The sequence below is a fragment of the Physeter macrocephalus genome, chromosome 12 (genome assembly GCF_002837175.3).
Source record: "Physeter macrocephalus isolate SW-GA chromosome 12, ASM283717v5, whole genome shotgun sequence".
Taxonomy (NCBI): domain Eukaryota; kingdom Metazoa; phylum Chordata; class Mammalia; order Artiodactyla; family Physeteridae; genus Physeter; species Physeter macrocephalus.
In genome coordinates, this window is record NC_041225.1 from 25200093 (window position 1) to 25226959 (window position 26867).

Genomic DNA, 26867 nt, shown 5'->3' on the forward strand with positions numbered 1-26867 from the left:
TCATTCAAAGGCAGGATTTCAGGAAATATCTAAAGATTTTTTTGTATTCTCAACTGTAAAAAATAAGCTCATAAAAGCAAAATATTTCATGCCCCTTTATACATCTCAAATTTTGTTTTAAGAAACGGAGTTTCTGGATCTGCATTTAAACGTCTATCTTCTCAAAATCACAGGTGTACCTTATGTAGTAATGCATGCCTAGAAGGTTTTTATAAACATATATCAAATTGTACCTTGGCTTGTAGAATCTGCATCATTTTCCTTTCTAGTAGATAAATCCACAGGTTTATCGACAGTTTCAGAAGAAAAAGGTGGTGAACTAATAGATTTGGTAGTAAACTCTGGTTCTTCAGATTTACACAAAAATGGTACAGTCACTTTACTGCCATCTGTACACACACTGTCAGCCGTGCTAGTTATGTCCTCCTTCTGGGATTTCTGCAAAGAGGAAGTGACAAATAACTATGCCATTAAGTACTGATTGACAAAAGAGGTCATATATCCTATTTTAAAAGAAACTGAGGACTTGGAGTTCTGGACAAAATGGAGTAAGCACACTTTTCTCTCTCCCATTCCACCTTCCATCCTACCTCTCCCAGCACCTACAGCTGAATTGGACTGAAATAGATAAAGCGACCAGAAGAGAAGCCTCTGAAAAGTGGATGAAAGCAGAAGGATTAAAAATCTCAAGACATGGGACTTCCCTGGTGGTGCAGTGGTTAAGAATCCGCCTGCCGATGCAGGGGACACGGGTTCGAGCCCCGGTCCGGGAAGATCCCACATGCCGCGGAGCAACTAAGCCCGTGCACCACAACTACGGAGCCTGCACGCCCAGAGCCCAGGCTCCACAACGAGAAGCCACCACAATGAGAAGCCCGCGCACCACAATGAAGAGTAAGCCCCCGCTCGCCGCAACTAGAGAAAGCCCGTGCGCAGCAACGAAGACCCAATGCGGCCCCCCCCAAAATTTTTTTAATAAATAAATTTTTAAATAAATAAATAAAGCCTCCAGCAGCAGCAACCAGAGATGATGATTAAGAAAAATCGCATATTGTGTACTTCCACTGAGTCCAGGGAAACTGCTGAGGGATTTAAAATATACTTCAGATTTGGTAATAGCAAGGCCGCTGATGGAAAAACTTCAGATAGGGCTTCCACAAATCTATTTGGTTATAAACAAGGAAGTAATGCCCTTACATCAGCTGATGGCCATCAGCTATACGCGCACCGATGAATAAGCTGAAGCCTGTGGAGCAGGCAGCACAACCTAGGTGGACAGCTAAAAAAGCAGGCCAGCTAGACTCCTCGGAGTCAGACAGACGGTGAAGGGTAGTAAGTCTCCTAGAGACTCAGGCCGTGTGTTGGGCTACGTCTCTCTCTACCCATGTATCCTTTAAATAAAACACTGCATTCATAACTAACTCCAAGACTGTTTCATTTTAACCATCTTTCCAACAATTTTTAAAAAACAGTATTTCTTGAGAGGCAAAGAACCATTCTGAATATGTCAAAATCAGATTGTAAACAATTACAAGACAGGGACCTTGTCTTCTAGTTTCTGTGGAATACAAATTAAGACACCAAGGTGTTGACAGCTACTAAAATTACTACACCTGAGCTAAGAAAGTAACCAAATCACGAAGTTATTGGCAAAGCAAGGTATATAGGTCAGGGGAACCAGGTTTCAAATGCTGCTCTTTCCTATCCACTCTGCCCACTCCACAATCAACTAACTGGCACAGAAAATGAACTACTGAACACCGTTCTTTGCAGGGCGTAGACCTTCTTAGGGACATCTGCACCGCCATGCTGCCGCCCTGACTCCCCAAGCCCAGCACACACACCAGTCGCAGGGGGGCCTCCAGTCCTCCGGGCAGAACACGAGTCCTCCTCCTCTGGCCGGAGCTGCCCGACCGCTTGCCAGATGCACCCCATTATTATCACCATGCGGTGAGGACCCTCTAGCTTATCGCGAGAACAGAGGCAACAGGGCCAGAAGGAACACACAGAGACGGTCTTACTGGAGCCTCCTGAACTCTGTGCAGCTCCGAGTGAAAGCCTTCCCCACTTCCACTGTCCTCATCGGTGTCACTGCAGACGCCACAGAAAAATGTAGGTGGAAGCTTTAACGTATCTGCTTTTGCCTTTTCTTCAACTGTTGGTTTCTTTTCCCAAACAATAATACATTCTTTCTCATTACCTGAAAATCCCATACAACATAAGGAAGAGAAAGTTAAGACGAAAGTAGATGAAGTCCACCTACTCCACAAACAATGGCCCTCAATGTCATCTACAGATTCCAGACCCAAATAACAAGACCTTGGATGCTGATGGAGAATAAGCACCGCCAGGTGCACAATGTTTTTCACTTCACGTTTTTTTTAAATATTTTAAATCACCAAGGCAAAATTGGTAATTACAGAGGTGACCAGATTGCGAGGAGATTCCTTTCAAACAGGAGATTTTTAAAAAACGTTGTAACTAGTAATTTTACTGTTACATACCTGTTAGATTTTCTTCTAACGGTCTATATTTTTCTGAGTCATCCAAATATAGTTTTCCATTAAGCTTCTTGACAGCTGTGTCGAAATCTTCATCTTAAAGTATAATTTGGTTTATTAAATAAAAGAACTTCCAGTAAATTTCAGGAGATTTTCCAGCCAGGAATCTAGGAAAATTATCTCCAACTTCACACTTTCCCTTACTCCCCACATCCAAATAGCAACCAAGTTTGCCTATTCTACACCCCGAATGCCTTGTCTGAGCTGCTCTGGCATTTTAGCTCCCCTTCCCATCTCCACTTCCCGCAACCCAGTCCTCCACACCACTGCCCAACTGTCCTGCTGAAATTATCCTGAGCACGTAACTCCCCTGCTTGAACACTTGCACAGGGCCCACAGAGCTTTCCCCAATCAGACCCTGTCTCTGCCTCACAGTTCGCCCACCCCTCTGAGACCCCAGGGAAATCAGAATTGCTTTCAGTTCTCTCAAAATGCCTGCCCTGTTCACGGCAGCCACCCAGGGAATGCTAATAAATGAATGCAGCCCTTTCCGTCGTGACATCCACTGACTGCTCACACATACATTTAGGATCAACATCGACCTGCAGGGCGGCAGGGGTGGGCTCTAGGAAGCAGGCTGAAGACCATTTCGTCACCCCATTCACTATGATGAGCATGAGCAGAACGCTCTCAAGCAACAAGAGACTGACCGTCCTCCTCCTCTTCGCTGACGTAGCCTGGCCTGCTCTTATAACAGAAGAAAGTGGGAGGAAGCTGAAGTTTGCTTGCAAGAGCTTTTTGCTCAGGGGTCGGGGTTAGCTCATACACAATGAGAACGTCGTCATCTGAGGGAAGATCTTCAGGCTTTTTCTTCTCTTCCACTGTAAGACAAATCAAAAAAATTAATAAAGACAAAGTGTTAAGCAATTAATTAATGTCAATATTCTAACTGAAAATAAAAATCATGGAACTTAATCTTTAGGTTAAAACAGCATGCTGATAAAAACACACATACTTTGATTTGGACACAGCTCATAATAACCATGAGTTAGAATTAGAAGGCCGAGGTAATGTTCTATCAAAAACCCTTAGTGGACACAGAATCTACTTAATAACCAAAAAAAAAAAAAAACCCTGCTTTTACTTACTGATCATTGAAAAAAATGCTATCAACGGCTACAAATTAAAAAGGTATTTAAAAAGTGCGGCCACAATCATACCTGAAATACTAAATGGTTTAGCAAAATATCCATACATTTGCGATAGCTGAAACATTAAAGAAATCATAAGCAAAGATTAGTATAAATGCAAAACTAAAGCAAAGCCAACCTCGATGAGACCCTACAAGGAAAGTTAACAATTGCCAAGGATGGCGAGTGATTAGAATTACAACCAACTTTCTGTATTTCCAAGCATGATAATAGATAAAATTAAATTAAACCTTATCCTCTGGGTAAATAATCACATAGGAACCTAAGACAATTCTATTAGCTGAAAACCCCAAAACAACAAAAAGGCAAAAGATGGAGAGAAAAGGGACTCTTCATACAATATGCTCTGGTCTATAAAGGACTTCTGGCTAAAGGAACTGATAAGAGTAAGCAAACCATGAAGCATGCTCTGTACCAACTGGCGCTGTCCAATATGGCCACCTAACCACACTTGTCTATGAAGCACCTGCAGTGCAACCAGTCCAAACTGAGATGTGCTGCAAGTGTAAAAATACACACTGGGTTTTGAAGATTGGTAAACACAAAAAACAAAAAAAAACCCACCAAGAACAAGGGGGAAAATATCTCATTATTTTTTATACTGATTAGAAGTTGAAATGGTATTCTGGACATAATGTGTTAAGCTGAATAGATTAATACAATTAATTTCACCTGTTTCTCCTTTTAGTTTTAAATGTGACTATTAGAAGTTTTTAAATTACACACAGGTCATATTTTATTACTATTGGATGATGCTGATCCAGAGAACAGCCCTTTTGCAATATTGAACTTGCCTTTCACCCTCCTTTGTTACAAAAACGTAGCATTAATTCCTAGCCAAGGACCACAAAAAGACACTGTGAGATAGAGATTCTTGTTTATCAGACAGCCTCAAGTCTTCATCTCCACGGTCCTTTGAAACCATGACATTCTCAGACTTGAAACAGAACAGGACTCTGTCCTGCAGCAGTATTTTGGTAAATTTGCTCTCAGACCAGGGACTCTTCACCTAGGGCCCACAGAGTCTGTGTACAAGTATGTACCCTTTACAGAAAAAAGTCCACACTATTCACAGAATCTTTCAAAGAATGCATCCTTAAGAATAAAGGCTAAGAGATGCTGTAGCCAGTAGTACGACTGGTGTACTTTAAAACTGAGGATCCCAGAACTCACAGGTTGTCATGTGATCACTGTAGTTGTTTGACAACTTGTAACACAGTTGTGTTGCTCAAGATATATTATTAAACCCTAACAGTGAGTTTTCATCTCCACAACCTGCTCCTGACCGCCTCTAACAGAGCCAGCTGCCAAGTACTCCATTACAGCACCAACGCTTTCCCCCACAAGTGGTCTGTACGACACCGGGAACACACCAGGATATAATGGTAGCTCTTGTATGTGGGGCCTACTTTCAGACACAGCATCTTCCATGCCCAAAAAGAAAGCGCTAAAAGAAACACTCGGTTCCCTGTGGTACACACGCTGCTGCCATCACGTTTGGACACTGGCAGACGATAAAGGTTAGGTAACATACAGGTCTTCATTAATCACAGTTGAAACAGCATCTGATGTGCAACACAGAGAAAGGGAAAGACCACACGGATCTACCTCAAAACAACGTTGTACATACAACATGTGAGAAAACATGACATCCAAGTACACGAGAGCAGCATTAAGGGGTCGCGTCGGCATTCTGTCACACGCATGCTGCAGTGTTAAGCCCTGAACTGCACACAGCCAGTTACTCTGCTGAGGACTAGCAGCTGCTGAAACACGGACGTCCTCTCACAGTGCCAGTGCCAGCTCTGTACCTTTGTTCTCAGGCTGGCAGGAAGGAGTGCTGCTCCAAAATGCCATTGGATTAGATTTAAAAAGGCTAAAGTTAAATCCTAGAAAATAAAGAGTATTTCATTTTTGAACATTTGAGAATCAAAATGAATATAATTCTAAAATATAAAAGCCAGAGTCCATCCATTTACACCAATGTGGCCGTCTCACGTACCCATTTGTCCCGAGGGCTTCAGTCTTTGCTCATTTAACAAGTGGTGGCAAGAGTGCCTTACGTAAAATGCGAACATCTCAGTACCATGCTCTCTGAGTGACAAGAACATAAGGATGATAACCTGAAGCCCGAACCTGCTCATGATTCACGCTCAAGGCCCTAAGTTGGACCCAGTGCTGGCTGAGTCCTTGTGCTCTGCTCGGACAGGTGCATCTCCCAGGAACCAACATCTCCTCAACAACTTACACACAAGCTCTCTGCTGCTGTTTGAACATCTGAACACTCACCAGTAAACTGCTTTAGGGAGGAAAAAATCCACACAAGTATATTTTGGCTGTTCACAGAACACTGTGTTTATGAGCCAACTTTTACTAAAACATTAGCCTGCTACAAAGAGTCTACACCAAGATAAACGTTAAAAAAAAAAATGAGGGAGGAAGAGAGGGAGAGAGGGAGGGCGGGCGAGAGAGAAAAAAAGAAAGAAAGAAAAAGGAAGGAAGGAAGGACAGAGACAAATTCTGCTTAATCTAAAGGCTAAGTGCTTACCCTTTTCTGGTGTTTTAAACGTGTGACTGGTTGAGGACTGCTCCTTTGGAAAAGCAGGAGAGGGGTTTTTGACTTTGCTGTCGGAAGACGGCGTGAGATCAGAGCTCTGCGACTCTTGGTGACCACCAGGCTCCGCTCTTTTTTCAGATCCACTCTGGGCTGCTGAACTGGCCTCACTACTGTTATTTTTCAAAGGTGCATTAAAACTAAATCCAAACAAAGACCCGGTAGCTGAACTGTTGCCAAATGCAAATGGTTTTGACTTTTCACTGCTAAAAATGCTTTTAACAGACTCAGAACCAAACACAAACTTTGGAGGTGAAACCACTGCTTTTGTTGTTGTTTCAGGTGTGCCAGACACCCCGCCAACTTCTGAGGTTGCACCTGCCGCATCATCACCCTGTGCCGAATCCGTCCGTTCTCTGGTGGTTTCCTCTAGCACAGCTACGGCGACTTTGCCGCATGGTGACTCTCTGGGAGTGGTCGAACGAGAAACATGAGGTGTTATCAAAAAATCTTTTTCTTGGGCTATTTTTGCTTCGTCAAATATTTTCTTAAACGAGTCTGCCACATCCTGTAGTTTAAAACGGACAGCTAAATGCTCTACTTTTCTTTCTCCGTCTGCAAAATCACATGCGGTCCACACCCACACTCTTTCTGTCCCTTTCATATTTTGCAAAGTCATGTCTGGAGTTATTCTGTGGTTGGCACAAAGCTTTAATACCTGGTCCCTTCTCATCACTATGCGAACTTGCTTATTATCATAATTCTGTAAAATCTTTATGTCACCAATGCCTCTTTCTTTCCACTGCCCAGCATCTTTATCATACCTATAGAGTTTGGCTCTGTGACTAAAAACAACTTGTTCATTTTCCTCACCACTGGACACCTCGACTAGATCAGGCAAAGGTACGACAGGTTCGAAGTGCTGTCCATCTCTCTCCTCCTCCTGAGTGACATCAGAGTCTTCATCTGTGCCCACTGAGGCCCCACTCTGATTCAACTTGGCAGGAGACTTAGACGGGCTCAAAGCAGATTTAAAACTGAAGTTAAAGCCGGTGGTTGACTCACCGAAGCGGAAGAGATTTTTCCTCACGGGGCTGCTGGCCAGCGGGGAGGCGTGCACTGAGCTGCTACTCACACTGTCGTCCAGAGCATCTTCCCTTAGGTCATAGCTGTCCCACTCTAGGGTGGGCCCGGTGGTCTCAGGATTTGGCATGCCGCTCGCGTCTGCAGCACTGGCAGCTCCTGCTCCTGAACTCTTACTCTCTTCGTCAGTGACTTTTGTTTGATCGTTCGTCAAAAACGTCTTGAAATCTTTTAGTCCGCTCTTCATCTCTTCCGCCCTCTGGATTAACTTGGCAGCTCTGCCAGTATCCACAAGCTTATGGGGAGTCTGAAGTGGAATATCTAACAGAAGTCGCTGGCATTCCTCAAATTTCTGTTTGAATTCTTCAGCCAGCTCGGGTGTTTTGAATTTTGCTGCCAGCTGCTCTAGTTTGGCATCGCCATCAGAAAAATCACTAGCCAACCACATCCAGGCCCTGTCCGACCCGGAGAGGGGCTTCAGGTGCATGGTGGTGGTGATCCAGTGGTTGGCACACACCTTCAGCACCTGCTCTCTCCGCATCAGCATTCTCAGTTTGCCATTAACTTCGTTTTTGAGAATTTTTAAGTTCCCCAAACCCCTTTCTTTCCACTGACTTATCTCAGCATCAAACCTAAACAATTTGACCCGCTGTGAGTAAAGAACTTTCTCATCTTCTTCTCCTGTGACAAGCTCCACTTTCTCAGGCATCTGGACGACTGGTTCAAAATGGATATCGTCACTGTCCTCAGTCTTATAGGCGTCATCATCTTTCTCAAGGTCAGCACAAGTGTCGGCTTTATCAGCCATTTTACTACTTTGTGATGAGAATAACTTCTCTCCAGCACCTGAAAAGCCCTTGAAATTGGGGTCTTTTTTGCCAAACTGAAACCCCTCTCCTGAATTTGATTTTGCAAGATCTGCAAAGGTAAAAGTGCTGCCAGTTTGACCAAGAACCACAGCACTCCCGTCTTTCTGACCACCAGCATCCTGAGCCTGACAACCAGCATCATTTCCAAAGGGCTTTTCACTCTTCCTCCCCTGACTTCCCGGCTCCTGAATGCCAAATTTAAACCCCCCGTCAGCAGACACAGGGATTGAAAAACTAAATCCTTCTTTTGTTGACTTAGAGTCTGTATTAGAAGAACTCTGAAATGTAAATGAAGGTGTATTTTCTTGATCCACACGCCCAAATTTAAATCCTTGTTCTGCACTGCCAAACTTAAAGGCTTTTTCTGAAAAGTTACTTTTAAATCCTGTTCCCACCTGACTTCCAGAAGAGTCATCTGCCTTAGTTGTTGAGCCCAAAGCGAAAGTTGAAGGTTCTTCTGCAACAGGTTTATGGGCCGGTTGAGAGACATCACAAGCCACACATTTTAAGGAAGAACCCTCATTTCGCACAAAGCAAACGCTGCAGTCCCACTGTCCTTCCTTCTTGGTGAACATCCCTTCAAGCCCACTCTTTGGAGCCTTGCTTGTGTCTGAAGCGCCAAACTTGAAAGAGGCAGGTGCTGGGACAGAAGAAGCAGGTAAACTCTGTTTTCTTGGATTCTGACAAGCCACACACTTTGTAGAACTTCCTTCATTTCGTACCAAACAAACGCTGCAGTCCCACTGTCCTTCCTTCTTGGTGAACATCCCTTCAAGCCCACTGCTTGGAGGCTTGCTCGTCTCTGAAGATGCAGGTGCTGGAGCAGCAGAGGCGGGTGGACTCTGACAAGCCACACACACAGCCGCACTTGCCTCATTTCGCACTAAGCACAGACTGCAGTCCCACTGTCCTTCCTTCTTGGCGAAAACGCCTTCAAATCCACTCTTTGGAGCCTTGCTTGTGTCTGAGGCACCAAACTTAAAAGAGGCAGGTGCCGGGACAGCAGAAGCAGGAAAACTCTGTTTTCTTGGATTCTGACAAGCCACACACTTTGCAGAACTTCCTTCATTTTGTACCAAGCAAACGCTGCAGTCCCACTGTCCTTCCTTTACTGAAAACACAGATCTGAAATCACTGCTGGCAGGCTTAGGAAGATCTCCCTGGCCAAATTTAAAGGAAGGCTGCTGAACAAGTGAAGACCCACTTCTGTTAGCAGACTTTGTACTCTGACATGCAATGCACCTAGATACAGTGGGTTCATTTCTTACTAAACAAATACTGCAATCCCAGTGACCTTCTTTCTTTGGAGTCATCAACGCAAATCTATCTGGAGTATTTTCTGAGCCAGGTTTAGGAGTGGAAACAGTTTCAACTAATGGTGAGCCAAGGAGATCTTTACTGCTTGGGTTTAGATTTTGGCAGGATACACATTTCTCAGCAGTTGCGGCATTCTTTAATGAGCAGCTGTTACAATGCCACCAAGACCCTTCTTTCTTTGCAACCTGAAATTCAAAGTTCATGTTTCCGGCAGCAGATTTGCCAATATCCTTACTGTCATGACCCGTGGGTTCTTTTACAGTTCTTGTAGACTGACTGGAGGTTGTGGCTCTGTTTGTTCCTGAGGCTTTTAACATGCTCTGGGCCTCTTCAAACTTGCACTTAAAAAGTGCTGCCTCCTCGGGTGTCTTGAATCTAATAGCAAGCTGTTCTGGTTTGGGCGACTCGTCTGCATAGTCCAGAGCGTACCAAACAAAGGACCTGTCCGAGCCAGCGTTGGGCGCCAGGGCCATGTCTGGGCTGATGTAGTGATTCGCACAGATTTTCAACACTTGCTCGCGTCTCATCAGTAGGCGGATTTTACCGGAGGTTTTGTGCCGTAGTATCTTTACGTTGCCAATTCCACGCTCCTTCCATTCTCTTGATCCTGCATCAAAGCGATACAACTTGGCACGATTGCAGAAGAACTCTTCCTCATCCTCCTCACCAGTTCTCACTTCAATCTTATCGGGAAGAGGCACCACCGGCTCAAAGTGAGGGCCGTCGTCGTCCTCGTCCCCGTGCGCACTACCCCCATCAGTGTCATGACTCTTGTTGGCCGGCTCTGCGGCAGGCGTTCCAAACACTGATTTCCCTGGACCGTGGAAAGTAAACATATCATCACTGCGTCGAAAACCAGAATTCTTTTGCTGATTTGGGCCCATGTTTTCAGTAAATGAAATTCCAGGCACATTTTTGCTTCCAAAATTGAATGTATTTCGAGGTCCAATGGTCTGAGCAGCTTTTGGTCCACTGTAGCTATCTCCTTGCAAAGGTTTGTCTGAAGTCAGGAGACCTAAAAGGCTTTCACTATTAGTGTAAGTCGTAGAAGGGGGCTGTCCCACAACCTGCGGTGAGGAAAACGTGAAGTCGCCATCATTTGATTTGAAATTTGAATTAAATTTAAAAGGAGTTGGCTGTGATGTACGCACAGGTGCTGCCAAAGATGGCCCCATGCCTTCACCTGGCACGGGCTGGACAAAATTGGTTTTTCCAAATTCCATAACCTTAGATTCTGCAGATCTTGAAGCATGAGCTGCAACTGGAGGTTTCGTAAAATAACCTGGTTCTGGCAAAGGTGGATTTGTGCTTGTCTGTTGAACATTGTAATTAAAGTAATCATCACCCCTAGGTGATAGAATTCCTGTTGCAGGAGACTCAAAACGCAATGGGGGACCATACATCTCTTGAGAGAACATACAAGCAGACGAACTCTGCACTGGTGGTGTGTGCATCTGCTGTGAGTAGGCGTAGATATGCTGCTGAGGTGGAAGCCTATTCATGCCATAAACTGGTCCCTAGAAAAAATAAAATAAAGCGCACATTTTTGTAGGTTGTCTATAAAACTATAGCTTAACTAGATACAATCCAATTCTCATAAACCTCAAGCATGAGTACAGGGTCAATAATCACTAGGGCATACAGTGCATCCTTAAGAGAAGACACTTCTACATTACTACAAAGATACTTACAGCTCTAGTCCTTGGCATTTAATGAAAATTGCCTTAACTAATGACAGCACCTTAAAAACCTAATTCTCCTACAATAGATCCATAGAATAAATACCTTCCTCACTCCTAAACAAGGTGTCCAATGATGTTAACAGTGATGATGATGACAATGAGGACTAACATTTGTTAACGTGCCAACTGGGCACAGTTCTAAGCACTGTACATATATTATCTCATCTTAATATCCTCGAACACGTTATGAATTAAGGCATTATTATCCTCATTTTACATATGAGGCAACTAATGCATAGAGAAGTTAAGAACTGAAAAGCCAGGGCCTAGAGGCACCCAAGCCCGGTGTCTTTGCCCAGCTCTGCTGGATGCCAGTCTCCGTGGACACTTGGTCACAGCGCCCCAGGCCTGCAAGTTACACACAGCGCTCCAGTGAGGACATCACAGTCCTGCTTCTGTCACGACCGAATGACGAAGGACCCACCACCACCCCAATTTAAAAATATTCTAGATGTTCACACTTATTGTAACATAGAAATTAACTGAGAAACATACTTCTATATATGGAGAGAAATTTAAAATATCTGTTATCTGGTGGGACATTTAAGTTTTAATGCTGAACTACTTCTTGAATTTCTCTGTAGGAAGCCTGGACAATTAAAAAGGAGATACTTATAAATGTATAAATTATTCCTTTGTTACCTTTGTGGGAGTAACATTAGCTGCTGGTCTGAGTAGATACTGGGAATTATATGCTGGTGACTGACTATAATACATTGAATGGCCAGTAGTTGCAACTAAAAAAAAAAAAAGAAAAGAAAAGAAAAAATAAGAAAGAAAACACTGTTAAAAAAAGTCTATGCTGCAGTTAGGACTATCTAGGCAAGAACTATAAATACAAAAGCAGTAGAAATCAAAGAGAGATTTAACTACATAGATTTTTTTTTAAATTTCTATACATCAAAATACATCATCATAAAGATCATCAAATGACAAACTAGGAGTCACTGCTAGGTGTGACACAGGAGCGAGAGCAGCAGCAGGGTGGTCAGCAAGAGCAGTCCCCACAACAAGCACCACAAGGAGCCAAGGCGAGCGGTGGGGCCGCTCCCTGAGAAAGAGGGGCACGGCGGGAAGGCACAGTCGTGCCGCGTCAGAAGCACGGGGGATACGCTAGCCACAGGAAGGGCTGAAGGAACCAAAACGCACATGATGGCCTCAGGGCCACATTTTTGAAGTGAGCCTTGGAAATCTGCAGAATGACAAGGCTGCATTTTTTAAACTCAAGCTGAGAACGTTCAGGTCAAAAATCACCTAACAAATTCATGCAAAGGATCTCACAAGTTAACACAAAATGTGTTCCCTGGCTTAATAAAAAGGGCATAGCATGACTGACACTCATGCTGGTGTCCAAACTATCTGCTCCATCTGTTTTGTGTGTGTGTTATCAGGAAACCAGCAACTAGAAGACACTCATGTTGATGGTAAAAACAACCAACAATCATTTGCTTGATCTGTTTTAAGAAAGTTTTACCAGAAAACAAAACAACTTAAAGATCATTTATACCTTTACACAGAAGAGGAAGCAGAAATTGTGACCCAAGAGGTGCTGGACAGCTGATTGTGGAAAGCCCTGAAAAAGACCCAGTAAAGGCGAGCCAGGCTGTCTGTCCTCTCTGCAGTTACCAGAGAAACAGAGCCACTGCAGAGGCCCAAGCCTGAGCGTGGAAAACTAACGGGCTGCCTGATGATGGCTACCATGACATATTCTGGGGAGAAAACAGGCAAAGAACACAGAACAAGATGATGGATATAAGCCAAGAATCATAAAGTCTGAAACTTAACTGGTGACTTTATCAGGGATAGTGAAAAAAAGTACTAAAAACATCCTATAGAAAAAAGGCACCCAATGAACAGATAACTCATGAAACATAAAGGATTATAAAGTGTTGAGCATGCCTAGTACTAAAAAAACAAAAACTTAAAAGCTGGTATTATTTTTGTTTTTAAAAATAGGCAAGTTTTTTTTTTGTTTGGTTTTTTTTTTTTGCGGTACGCGGGCCTCTCACTGTCATGGCCTCTCCCGTTGCGGAGCACAGGCTCCGGACGCGCAGGCTCAGCGGCCATGGCTCACGGGCCCAGCCGCTCCGCGGCATGTGGGATCTTCCCAGACCGGGGCAGGAACCCGTGTCCCCCGCGTCGGCAGGCGGACTCTCAACCACTGCGCCACCAGGGAAGCCCTAGGCAAGGTTTTTATAAGCTGGTAATAGCAAACACTTGGCAAGAGTGCAAAGAGACAGGCACTACCAGATACTGGTGGTAAGAGTGTAAAACCAGCACAGCTTCTCAGGAAAGCAATTTCCCAACACAAGAAATTTTACAAAACCCTAAAATCCTACGACTGTGTTCACAGCATCATTTACAATAGCAACAACTGTAAATTTAAAAATAAGGGAATAAAATCTGCAGAGCTTCCACATGATGGATACCTTGTATTCATTAACAGTACTGTCAAAAAAACATTGAGTAGTAAACTGCTCAGAACTTAAATATTTAAAAACAGGCTACTCATCTCCATACAACGTGATAAAGTTCTCTAATATACAGAGAGAGGACCAGAAGGAAATGCTCCAAAATGTTAGCAGAACTCTGTGTGATATGGTTAGTGTTTAGTTTTCTTTACACTGGTCAGTACTTCTGAGTATTTCTTTATTATAAGCTTATTAATTGTTTTTTAATCATCTTCTTTTAAAAAGACAAGGACCATCGTGGCACATCTGCACTTTCATTAAGAAAAACAGTCTGTGAACAAAGGAATGGGAATCAGGAGACCTGAGCTCTCCTCTCAGGGCCACAAAGCTGCCTGCGACTTTGTCAAGTAGCCACTTGGGGTCTCCATTTTTCTCACTTGTAAAATGAGGATGTGCTGCTTCTACCCATTTCATAGAGTAAGTGCAAGAATAAAATGAGACAATGTGAATGTTATGCTTATATGTATGTGTAACAACCAGAAGACCTGTTATGCCGGTACAAAGAAGAAGAAAACAGAACTTGTGACCCACAGGTGCCAAATGATGACTCCACACAGCACTCAGAGAGCCCAGGAGAAAGCCAGCCAGCTTGCCTATCTTCTGTAGTCAAGGCTCTACGCAGTGCACAGGGTTTAGGTAAACAATGTTTAAACCCTGACTTCTCATATATTTATCTATGACTTACATACAACATTTAGTGAGTTTGACTTCACAAAGATTTTTCTATTACTTTGCGTGCACTTGGAGGACACTTACGAGAGGACCGTGAGTCTGCCTCAAGTATGGCCCTATGGACCATCACACAAATGTATGAAACTAGGCCACACCATTCTGAATCTTGTCTTGAATTAAAACCAATTAATCTAATTACCAACATTTCAGCAATCTGTCTCGTGAAAGAAACCTATTTTCCCCATCACTCTGGCTGCCTTGGGACAAGTGGCTTTAAAGTTATAGCACCAGAGTTGGAACCCTGGCTCTACCAATAACTATGTATACAATAATGGGTAAGTTACCTAACCCTTCCAAACCCATTTCCTCATCTAAAAAATGTGGATTCATAATGATATCCACCACTCTGGGTCACTGTCATTAAATAAAATTACATACACAAGCACCTTGGCACACAGACAACCACAGGAGACACAGTCCGTACCCTTTGGTTCATTAGGTGTTTAATGCATATTCTAAGTAAATGCCTAACGCACACCCCCCCACACACAAATGCTCACAATAATCATGTGATGCAAAGTATTAGTTCCAGGTTTCAAACAACCTGGCTCAGAGAGGTAAGTTAAGAGAGCACAACCTAAAAATCCAGTATGCTCTAGCTCCACACTCTTTCCTTCTATATATGACCATAGTATTTCAAAATAAAGGTTTCCCATGACTGTCATACCTCTCAGTATGTCATCAAAATAATTCCCAAGACGTTTAAGTTCTTAATTAGGCATCTCTCAATGAATAACACTGTCAGTTAACATTTTTTCAATCATAAGGCATAGTTCCAACTCAGTCTCAGCTCCTCTGAGATGTGCATTAAAAGGTTCTTTAAGCCTTTAGCCTTTATATAAACAGGATCAGATAAACCTTGTTTTGTTTCTGCTTCGAGGTACAGAAATCTTGGTAATACCAAATACAGCTTAAGTAACATATAGGCAGACATAGACAGACATGTATATAGATAAATGTATACAGACAAGGTGATTTCACAAGTTACCTGTTCAAAGGAGGAGAAAGTACAGACTTCACTAATACCTGGGAGTATCCAGTTGCCAACTCACCTGTTAGCGGGGCCCCATGAAAATTCTGTGACCCCTGATATCCATCAGGCACTGAATCTGGTCCATAATTCTCTGTAGGCCAACGATGAGGGGACCCTGAGTTACCGCTATTTAGTTTCAACTCCTGCATTTCTTTCTGTTGGAAGAGGAAACAATTTTAAGCAATTCTATCACGGCAGATACAGTGCTAGAGCAAACTTAATACTTGATGCCTTTTAAGAGATTCTATACTCCAGTAGGATCTGAGTACCAGGTGCTGATATAAAACATGATCCTTAATTTGTCAAAGCTTGTTATTTGCTCCCATTCTTTCACTCCTTAGTACCATTACCTAATTCATTCATTCTAGAGTCAGCTCTAACCTAAACAATGGCCTCATCTCCCTTTCCATTCTGCATTGGCTTAATCTTTCTGAAGTTCAGCTCCAGCCAAGACACTTACCTGCTCAAAAAAACAAGTACCTACGAAATGAACTTCTTTCTTCGACACTGCCGGTGCTCAGCGGCATCACCCCAAACGCCCTTCCAGTGCCTCACTGCACCTGCTCTGCTCTTCAGTCCACCTGGACTGCTCTACACCCCACATTCCCTCCCAGACTAGCTTCCCACTCAGCCGCATACGCGGTGCCAAACACTGCCAACCTCTCAAAGTAAAGCTCAAATGCTCTACTGGGAAAGGGAAAACTACTAACATTTGCTCGGAATATATTACCTATAGTATTCTGTATATATTATGTATATACATTGTATACACTGATACATTCCAGACAATATACTTACGCTCTTAGCTCTTAATTCTTACAAAGTTCCAAACCGGCAGACATAATGCGTTCCAATGACACCTAGTGGTCAGCAATCAGATCCATCACTTTGTAGACAACCAAATGACAACGCCCTCCCCAACCCCAGAACCTACAAAGCAGGCACTTTTCAGGAATAGTAAAATTAACAAATGAGGTCAGAGACAAATCCAGAATGTCTGCTCTCTTCTTCTAGAAGTGTTTTAGAGGGAATTCCCTGGCAGTCCAGTGGTTAAGACTCAGCGCTTTCACTGCCGTGGCCCCGGGGTTCAATCCCGGGTCGGAGAACCAAGATCCCACAAGCCGCCAAAAAAAAACAAAAGTGTTTTAGGAAAAGAAATTTCCTGAAAACCGTAACTCTTGAGGTGAAAAATATCTTGAATTTCTTTCACCTACTGTGTCTAGTCCAGATGTTACACATCCAAAAATAAGAGACTGATGGAATCAACTGGAAAACTTTACTGGTCACTACTGGTATCTGGACCATAGATTCAAATATGCAATTAAAGCTATAAACATAATTTTAAAAATTCAAACAACTAGAACATATGATGAAAGCCAGTTTCAACAATTCTCGCTCACTTTACAGATGAGAAGCCAAACAGACAGAAAGCTAAGGAACTCCCTGACCCAAGATCATTCAATGGCAGTTAGTACTAGAACTCAGCTTTCTAGGCACATGGACTAGTCCTCCACTACTAGTGCTTCCAAGAATACAATGTTGGGTACCAGAAACCTACATGCTAAGTATGTAATATCATAACGGGCCATGATTATAGAAAATTAACATACAAAATCTTTGTGCAGGGACTTCCCCGGCGACACACTGGTTAAGAATCCGCCTGCCGATGCGGGGGACATGGGTTTGATCCCTGGTCCGGGGAGATGCCACATGCCGTGGAGCAGCTAGGCCCGTGTGCTACAACTACTGAGCCTGTGCTCTAGAGCCCTTCAGCCATAATTATTGAAGCCCGTGCGCCCCAGAGCCCGTGCGCTGCAACTACTGAGCCCATGAACCGCAACTATGGAAGCCCGTGTGCTCCGGGGCCTGTGTGCTGCAACTACTGAGACCGAGTGCTGCAACTACTGAAGCCGACACACCTAGAGCCTGTGCTCTGCAGTAAAAGAAGCCACTGCAATGAGAAGCCTGCGCACCACAACGAAGAGTAGCCCCTGCTTGCCACAACTAGAGAAAGCCCACGCGCAGCAACGAAGACCCAGCACGGCCAAAAATAAGTTTAAAAATTGAAACAAAAAAACTGTGCAAATTCAAAAGTGCAAAAAATACAAATAGTATTAAGTGTCACAAATTGCTGACGCCAGTGCAATAGTCATACACATACCAATACTTCCTTGCTGTAACTTCAGAAGTATGAATGATTTAGTTCTGGTCAATGAGCGTGAAACAACTTACCTGTACTTCCAATTTCAAAGAAGTAAATCTCCTTTGAGTGTTATAGTTAAGGTCACTTCCATAAAGTTAAAATAAAATCATGTTCACATAACTATTTCTTTACATAATTAAGTCAAATTCATATGAAATATTAAAAAGATAAAGAGACCTTTTGAAATTTAGACCACTTGTGAGGTCTTAGCTATAAATTTAACATACACAACCACAGTCAGTCTGAGACAAACTCACAGACCAACGTATGAAGAGTATATTTCACTAGTTCAATGCAATCACCTGGGAACCTCCTCTATGCCAGAAACAAGGCTATGTTTTGGATATAGGAGTCTCCACCTTTGAAAGGTTCGTATCTAGTGGAGGACGCAGACACTTAAGTAGTTTCAAAAATATGCTAAGTGTCAAGACGAAAGCACGTAAAACACAGTATGATTCTACAGTCACACGGCAAAGGAACATTTTGAACAGTTTTAGAAATAAGTGAGAAAGTGGGCAAGGAAGGAATCTGGAATAAGAGAGGCACAGTTTAGAGAAATCAAGTGATTTACCTTAATGGCCTCTACTTGTTGGCAGATCATTTTCAATAAAGAATTTTGATCTTCTGCCCATGGAGGTGGTGTTTTGGGAGAATACTGAAAAAATAACAACAAAAAAGTACTTAAAACATTTAGAACAGAAACAGATTCCACAGTGGAGTGACTCATTTCTTCCCCACTTACCTTATAACTTTTATTTGGTGACAGAGAGTATTTGGTGGGAGACGGTGTAGAATGTTTTATTTCTGAATCTGCATTTCGCAAAGAACCATTTCTATAAAGAGGCCCTCCTTCACTGAAGTCATCGAGCTCCTGCATGACTAAATTCAGCATCTCTTTTACAGAGTCCAGGGGCGCGGGCAACTAAAAACAAAAGGCATGACTCAACGGCTTTAGCCTGCAAAATCATCAAAGTAAGAACTCTCTCTAAACTAAACACAGATTTTTTTTTCTTACTAATTTACATTTTTCACTTTTATGTAACAAGCACATTATACTTTATGTAACAACAAACATGAAACTGCTGTGTCATCAAAGGCTTCCAACCCTCAAGTCCATGCTGTTTCTATCCCTCCTGTTAGCCACAGTAATGGCAGAGCAATGTTAAATGGGGGAGCTTTTCCATGTGAACAAAATAAGTTACTGACGTTTACTAACTGATTTTGAATATGAGGAGAAACAGAGATGTTGGAATGCACCAAACATAAATCCTAATCCAAGAGCAGCAACACAAACTAATCAACAAAACAGGTGGAAGGTTGAATGTAGTTAAGGTTAATACCATCGCAACAGCCTCAAACTGCTGACAGCTGGGAAAAGGTAGTCACATCAGATGGTCAAGATGAGAGAAACACTCTCAAGTAGTCAGCCACCACCTTTAATTTCAGTGATGTGTTTAACTGCGAAGTCCATGCAGAACTAGTCCTTAGGTGGCAATATTGGTTGATTTCATTGACAAGATAACAAAAATAAACGCGTGCCTTGGAAACCTCTTCTAATTCCCTAACAAGCATTTTTTGTAAGAGTATACACTTAAATGCCCAAGTTTAAAAAAAACACACACACCCCACCCCGCCAAACCTAAGGCAAAGCAATGCTAATTAAATATTTAAACACCCTCCCTTTTGCACATTAATAAGGCACCACTAAGCATTTTTGAAATTACCAAAATATAAAACCAAGGCAAAAGTACTTATCAAAATAATAAGAAAGTATAAACAACCTACAACTTACTTTCTTAACCACTGAGAGATCTGAATCACTGTCATCTAAAATCTTTATCAGGTAGTCTCTGGTCTTTCTCAGGTAATTTTTGCATTCTTCTTGTTCTTCAGAAGAAAGCGCATCATTTTCAATGTCTTCTGCTTTTCTGTGAAAAATCTATACACAGAGTGCTTTTATGAAAAATTATGTTTTAAAACAAAAACCTTTTAATTCAAGTACCACACTACTTACCAGTGCAAGATTCCAATAAGACACTACATTATTAATAGATTCAAAAGCAGCCACAGCATCGTCTATATTTCCATTAACTGCATCCAATATAGCACATGTTATGTGTGCTTCCTCTTCATATTCACCCATTTCAGATGCCTAAACATATTGGATAACTTTTAGTCAAATTGCCTCTACCCAGAATATCAAACCCAAATGATTTCCCAAAGATTTTATACGATCTAATGAGATTAGCATCTCAGTACTCTTCTGCCATAGAAAACAAGACTTCCATGAAATAGCCAAGCAACAAATTTAAGCAGTTTATACTTCCATTTCTTTGTTTATAAACTGGAAATCCACATTTCCAGTTAGTTCACAAAGGGATCCTCCATTACCTGAATGTCTGCACTATGAAAATGTTTAAACAGAGGGTCAATAGGTTCAGGGATACTGCTCTTCTTTTTGAGTATCTTCAACAATGGCAAAACCTTCTTCCAGTAATGAACACTTCTGCCTATGTATTCTCGTTGATCATAAAAAGAATTAAGACCACTGCCCTAGAAAAATACAAAGTTAGAAGAGACACAAACGATCAAATCCAAAAATTCATTTATAGATGGTCTGAACAACTGCTTAAAATTTCAAATCAAGGCAAAACAGAATCTCAAAAGTCATATGCTCACCTTTCCAAATACTGGAATAACTAACCACTTTAATACCAGTGATCATTCTAGAACCAACTTTTACACACTTTCAATGACACTAATCAGGCAGCCCACATTTTTTTTTTTTTTTTTTTGTGGTATGCGGGCCTCCCTCTGCTGTGGCCTCTCCCGTTGCGGAGCACAGGCTCCGGACGCGCAGGCTCAGCGGCCACGGCTCACGGGCCCAGCCGCTCCGCGGCATGTGGGATCCTCCCAGACCGGGGCGCGAACCCGGTTCCCCTGCATCGGCAGGCGGACGCGCAACCGCTGCGCCACCAGGGAAGCCCCCAGCCCACATTTTTTTAAAGTTGCTATTTTTAGATAGCCGAAATCTGCCACTCTTATAGGTGCCACAGTTTGGTCAAAGGGCTAAACTAATCTAATCTTGCCACAGAACAGACCTCAACTACTTAGCAAGAGATCTATAATGCCCTTACCTACAGAGCCTTGTGCCACCAAACACATAAAAAAATCTTCAGGCTGGACAATATTTATCATAAGGTAATTATAAGTAATAATAACAATGGCTAATACTTATGTAACATTTACTGTGCCAGGCACTCTTCTAAGCACTTATATATTAACTAAACTAACTAGTGTGTGGCAAGATTAAGAAAATACGTTTCACCCGACATAATATGAATAAGCTGCTACTGTTTTTAAAACTGAAAGGCTTTCAATGTAAAGTCTGTGATTTTAAAAAATGACAGTAATGCTCTTAAAAACTGCTTCCACTTCAGTGAACTCACCGTTTTCTGAAGGCACTTTGCCCAGTGCACAAGTAGAGCAGGCTGAAGGCCATGTTTTTCCTGGCCCCTTAGAGTGTTTATGTCATGCTGAACTAGAAGTCGCAATTTTGCTGAGGTTCCAGGTCTAAAAAAAGTTTTATTTAAAAAAATTGATTTATAAACATGCAGTTCAACACTTACACGTATGTTAATCATCACATGATAATTAAAAATTAAAACTTCACATGAGAATTAAAGTCCCTAGGCAATAAGTCAAAGGAGTATTTTTGACTACTTACATTGCTTTTCTGTGGATTAGATTACCAACTGCATCCCACCAAGATTTCTGTCTTTCTGTGAAAAGCTGTTTACACACAGGAAGTGGCAAGCACAGAGGCTGATAGAAGCTGTAGTGAGAATTACACTTCTCTTTTAATTGTAAGTGGCTGGTATATATTACTCCAAGTAGAAATACCTGTTTTATTTAAAGAAAAATCAATTTAAGTAGAAAAAAATCAAACAATACTCATAATATTTAAGTTGTTAAAATCTCTGCTTACTTCAAGATCTAAAATACATATTGATTCAGGTGCATTTGTTTCAAGTCTTGAGGTTTCCTGGGGCAAATGATGAAAAAGCTGTTTTAGCCATTTTCTAATTGCAGGTAAGGCAGGCAATGAATTCCATTGTAAGCCAAGCCAGGTGAGGTGCTGAAGACTACCATTATGTGCTCGAATGGCACCTGAAATACAAAAAAAAAAAAAAAAAGTTGGCTTGAGGTTTTGGAAATCTTGTGTCCCATCAGTTTTGCCAACATAAACAACTGACTCATATTAAATGTACCTTAATTTTATAACTGCTTTTCTATATCAGAGCACAGGGGAAATCTATGATAAGCAAAGTCTTATGTTCTTATTAAAAGTATTCAAACTCCATCTAGGAACTTTAATAAAGACAGTTATGATGGAAAACGTTCTTTTGAAGTCCATCTAAGAAGAAAAAAGAGCCTCACTAGAACTCAATAAAACAAAATCTACTGATAGAGGTAAAATAAAGAATAGCCACCCAGTAAGAAATCTTGAAACAATAGATTTTCCTTTCAGTAAAGAAATATTAAAACAATGGGATACCACTACATTAGTCCATTAGGATAATAAATAGATCTTTTCCTCTACAAGAAATTCAATACTAAAAAAGTTATGGGCTTCGGAAAGCATAAAGAGGTACAAGTTTTCTTGCAATATGGCAATTTGCAAGAGACTTAAACATGTTCATCAACTTTAATCCCAGTAATTCTGTTTTTAGGAATCTCTACGGAAAAAATTGAAATGGAGGCACTTTAAAGTTTTCATCAGTATTTTAATATAAGTGAAAAAACTGCAAACATCTTCGATATCCAACAATAAAAAGTGGCAAACAAATTATGGCTACTTCACTAAAAAGATCATATTGCCACTAAAAGTGGTATTTAGAGAGACAGGATGAGAAAGAATTCATGAGACTAATCATGTGTACAGTTATAAACAACTATTTACAAGAAAAACATATGCCACCACTATGGCTACCTCAACCCCTCATACTACCCCAACCCTTCAAAAACGCTGCAAGGAATACAGGAAAATATTAAGTCATTATTTCTGGGTAATGAGATTATGGGCAATTTATTCCCCTTGTTGCTATTATCTGTCTCCTAGTATAAAAGGATTAAAATGCAAAATGTTTCCTTAGAAAGATACAACTTACCAACATCATATCGAGCCAAATCCTCAGGATCTGGTGCTTGTACATCAAGGGTTCCAATATCATCCCTACCAAGGAAAGATCTATCCTTAGGTGACTGACTAGAAAAGAGAGCATCATATAAAGCAGACTGCCCACTTTCATTGGCAAAGGATTCTACAACCTCTTTTAAAAAGTCTTGCTTGTCACGACTTAGGTTTAGCAGCATATGCCCTGAAAAACAAATTATTTCCATCATTTAAAAAACACAGATTGTTTTTATTCATCTCTCTCAATAGTTCATTCACATACCCTACGGGGAAATAACATGACTATCTCAGACCCAGCCCTCCAGCCCAACAACCACAGCTGGACCCAAAAGGGTGCTGATGCGAAAAATGAACAGAATACAGGTGTAACAGTATCTGTATCTACGTTCTAGAATAAAAGGAAAGAAAAAAATGTGTGCGAAAAATACCAAAAGGATTTCCATTTTAGATGGAAATGTGCGGGATTCAAGTGGCCACAGGAGAACAGGACCAAGCTCAAATTTTCTGACCTGATAAACCTGGCTAGTCAGAATCATCCTTTAAAAAGCTTAAAAAATTTCTTTTTTTATTTCCAGGCCTCACTCCCAGAGACTCTGATTCCACAGATTTGGGGTGAAGAATCTATTTTAAAAACGCTCCTTGGATGAAGTTCTAGGTTACATTACAACATGGATGCACCTTGAAAACACTATGCTAAGTGAAAGAAGACAGTCACCCAAAGACCACACTTTGTATGACTCAATTTATATGAACTGTCCAGAACAGAGAGATATAAAGAGACAGAAAATTAGTGGTTGCCTAGGACGAGGCGGGGTCTGGAGGGAAATGGGGAGTGACTGCTAACAGGTACGAGGTGATGAAAATATCCTAAAATTGTGGTGATGATTGCACAACTCCATGAACATACTAAAAAACCACTAAACTGTACACTTAAAATGGGTGAATAATATCATATGTGAATTTTACACAATCAAGCCATTTTTTAAAAAAAACGTGGAGTAATTCTGCTGGTCAGTCAGGTTTGGTTACCGCCAGACCATTATCTCTCTGAAAATTTGCAAAGACAAACCCAGTAAGGCCCAGATCAAAGACAGTAAAACAATTTCATTTCACAAACTGTGCAAAGGTAGAAGGGACACCTAAGGAAAAAACAGAAGGTCACTTCTTCAAGGACTCAAAGTCTGTCTCTCACAAAAAAGTAAGCTGTGGGACAGAGGGGCCTTGATCAACAGTCTACCCACAGACAACAACTTATAGCTACTCTGATTTAAGACCACTTCTTAATGCTTAACAAAGTTCTTTCAACTTTATATGAAAACTGCTTCTTATAGAAACATTTCCCCATGGAGTCTTCAGTTCACTGCTTGATTCACTGCTTGCATGAACACCTGCAAGTTTCTGCCTTAACAAAGCCAGATAGTCTGTAACAGACCTTTAGGATCCATCCCAGACAGTCAAAACTGGGAATAAATATAAAAATTCCAAGAGCCTAACAGAATGTGAATATATACCTTCTATCTCTGTTACCATGATGTCAGTTCCTTAAGGGAGAGATCCACAACTTTTTCATCTTTATATCCCCCATAGTAATGTCTTATAAGCAACTGGTGAGTAACTTATTCTTAGTTCAGAAAGTGCTTTAAAATATTCTGGATGGAGGGACTTCCCTGGTGGCACAGTGGTTGAGAATCCGCCTGCCAACGCAGGGGAGAAGGGTTCAATCCCAGGTCTGGGAAGATCCCACATGCCGCGGAGCAACTAAGCCTGTGTGACACAACTACTAAGGCCTCACGCCACAACTACTGAAGCCCGCGCGCTCTAGGGCCCACATGCCTACAACTACTGAGACCGTGTGCTGCAACTCCTGAAGCCCACGCGCCTAGAGCCCGTGCTCCGCAACAAGAGAAGCCACCGCAATAAGAAGCCCACGCACCACAACGAAGAGTAGCCCCCGCCTGCCACAACTAGAGAAAGCGAAAAATAAAATAATTTTTAAAGCTTTTTTTTTTTACAGGAAAAAAAATATTCTGGATGGAGGCTCTAGCAGCTAGATTAAGGGGGGGAGGGGGGTAAGGAGTTTCTCTACCCGGGAGCAAACAATATTTGTTCCCTTTAAAGAATATATAATTTCTTATCATTTTTTCTGTATCTCGCTCCCTAATCCAGTATGGCAAAGAGAAACAAATGATTATGACAAATTATCTCCTGGACAGAGAGAAGATACTATCATAAGATGTGCTCGAACAGAAATTTTCTTCTTTTTAAAATAATATCAGTTAAACATTACTATTACCTGATTGGCTCAGACGATCACAGGCCATCATTTCCAGTAGATTTTGTCCAGCTTCTCCTTTTATAAATTTAATCTTTGGTCTTGGAACCTGATCATTTTAGAATCAAAAATCTTAATTTAGTGATACTCACATTTTTAATAGTAAGATGTTCCTTTCTATTACACTGTACTTTTTCGATAAAGAATAAACAGCCAATGTTAAACAGAGTTGGAAATCTAACTGCAAAACACTCGGAACCAAGGAATTTAGATAATCTATAAAACATGCCTACGAAGAACACTTTTGAGAAATTACTTTCTACTCAAAGCACATTCAAGTTACAGCTGGGGAAACAGGAGTACTTGGTTAGAGACCTTTTCTACCCTGCATAAACAGGATGAGAGCAGTGGAAGAGATGACAGCTCTCCATGATCTGGCACGGGTGGGCCCATACTTGGAAATGCCCCACTGTGGACAGCACATTTCCAGAGAATAATCTGAGATACCACTGGGATAACTGGGACAACCAAGAGAGTAAAAGGGCTCCAAGCCATATCCTATGAAGAAGAGCTGGAACAATTATGAATAAACAGAATGGTGAAAAGACGACAGCTGCCTTCAGATATTAGGAAAATTATCTTGTAAAAGAAGGGCTAGACTTTTTAATAGCACCGAAAGAAAAAAACACCACCAATGGGTAGCAGCTTGAGAAATATTTTTACTCCATATAAGGAAGCTGCAAGAACCAAATTATCCAAAAATGCAACAGGCTATCTTGAAAAGCAGCAAATGTCCATCGCTGAAAATGTTCGGTTCCAGACAATGAACACTTACTGGAGATATCCTAAAACTTAACTATATGGATGGTGGGTGTAACTGCTGTTACACCTCTAATAACTTTCTTTAATTGGTAGTGGGAGTATAATTTGGTACAACCTCTGTGAGGCTAGAAATTTGGCAATAGCTCTACAACTTATAAATGCATAGACACACTTTGATCCTGCCATTCTTCTCTCAAGAATTTATTCCACCCGCAAATTTTCACATGTGATATGGCATAAATTAGTCGTTGCAGAATTATTTTGAAGTAGCGTAGCAAAAAAGTAAAACCTGGTATCTTGGTTTTAGGGCACTGGTTTAAAGAAACGCCATCTATGGTACATCCATAGAATGAAAAAACATGCAAACGTCAGAACAAATGAGGGTCCTGTACTCATGCTATGTTTTCTGGGCTGATATGGAAATATCACCAAGATATATTTCATGGAAATAAAGCAAAATAAATAGAATGTACAGAATTTCTTCTTTCTGTATTTTCTAAGAAGAGTGTGTGTGCATAAAACATTTCTTGAAGAACTCATAAACTAACGACATTAGTTCCTCCAGGGAAGAGAAGTAAATGACTAAGGAACAGACACAGGACGGAGTTTTCACTGTATATTCTTACATGCCACTACAATATGAAACCATGTGAATATAACCACCTTTCCAAAGATAATTTTTCAAAATAAATGTATTACTTACGAACCTAAAAACATCTGATTTTGAATTTTAGAAACATTAGTTTGACCTATGCTTTTACCCAGAAGTTTTTTAAGCAGGAAGCCAAACTTAGTCGTCTAGAGATAGATGTTGAAGACCACAGAAAATAAGAAACAGAATGTGACATAATTCTTTTTGC

At 41.4% G+C, this 26867-nt stretch overlaps 1 protein-coding gene across 4 annotated transcripts in view; it reads right to left on the reverse strand.

Moving 5' to 3' along the window:
* LOC102994007 (E3 SUMO-protein ligase RanBP2) overlaps positions 1 to 26867 on the reverse strand; it is a 48900-nt gene that overhangs the window by 6213 nt on the left and 15820 nt on the right. For 2 of the 4 annotated variants that reach the window (XM_028497134.2, XM_028497133.2), the window contains exons 8-25: positions 25207 to 25294; positions 22888 to 23097; positions 21705 to 21886; positions 21444 to 21619; positions 21166 to 21289; positions 20108 to 20269; positions 19731 to 19868; positions 19509 to 19655; positions 18459 to 18638; positions 18288 to 18371; positions 15533 to 15668; positions 11920 to 12014; positions 6261 to 11052; positions 5524 to 5601; positions 3212 to 3382; positions 2505 to 2597; positions 2022 to 2200; positions 234 to 438 (exon numbers count right to left, since the gene is read on the reverse strand). In XM_028497134.2, coding sequence (XP_028352935.1) covers positions 234 to 438; positions 2022 to 2200; positions 2505 to 2597; positions 3212 to 3382; positions 5524 to 5601; positions 6261 to 11052; positions 11920 to 12014; positions 15533 to 15668; positions 18288 to 18371; positions 18459 to 18638; positions 19509 to 19655; positions 19731 to 19868; positions 20108 to 20269; positions 21166 to 21289; positions 21444 to 21619; positions 21705 to 21886; positions 22888 to 23097; positions 25207 to 25294 — 7240 coding nt within the window. The remainder of the gene's footprint in view (positions 1 to 233; positions 439 to 2021; positions 2201 to 2504; positions 2598 to 3211; positions 3383 to 5523; positions 5602 to 6260; positions 11053 to 11919; positions 12015 to 15532; positions 15669 to 18287; positions 18372 to 18458; positions 18639 to 19508; positions 19656 to 19730; positions 19869 to 20107; positions 20270 to 21165; positions 21290 to 21443; positions 21620 to 21704; positions 21887 to 22887; positions 23098 to 25206; positions 25295 to 26867) is intronic. The other 2 variants (XM_055089017.1, XM_024116607.3) reach the window with 1 other exon arrangement.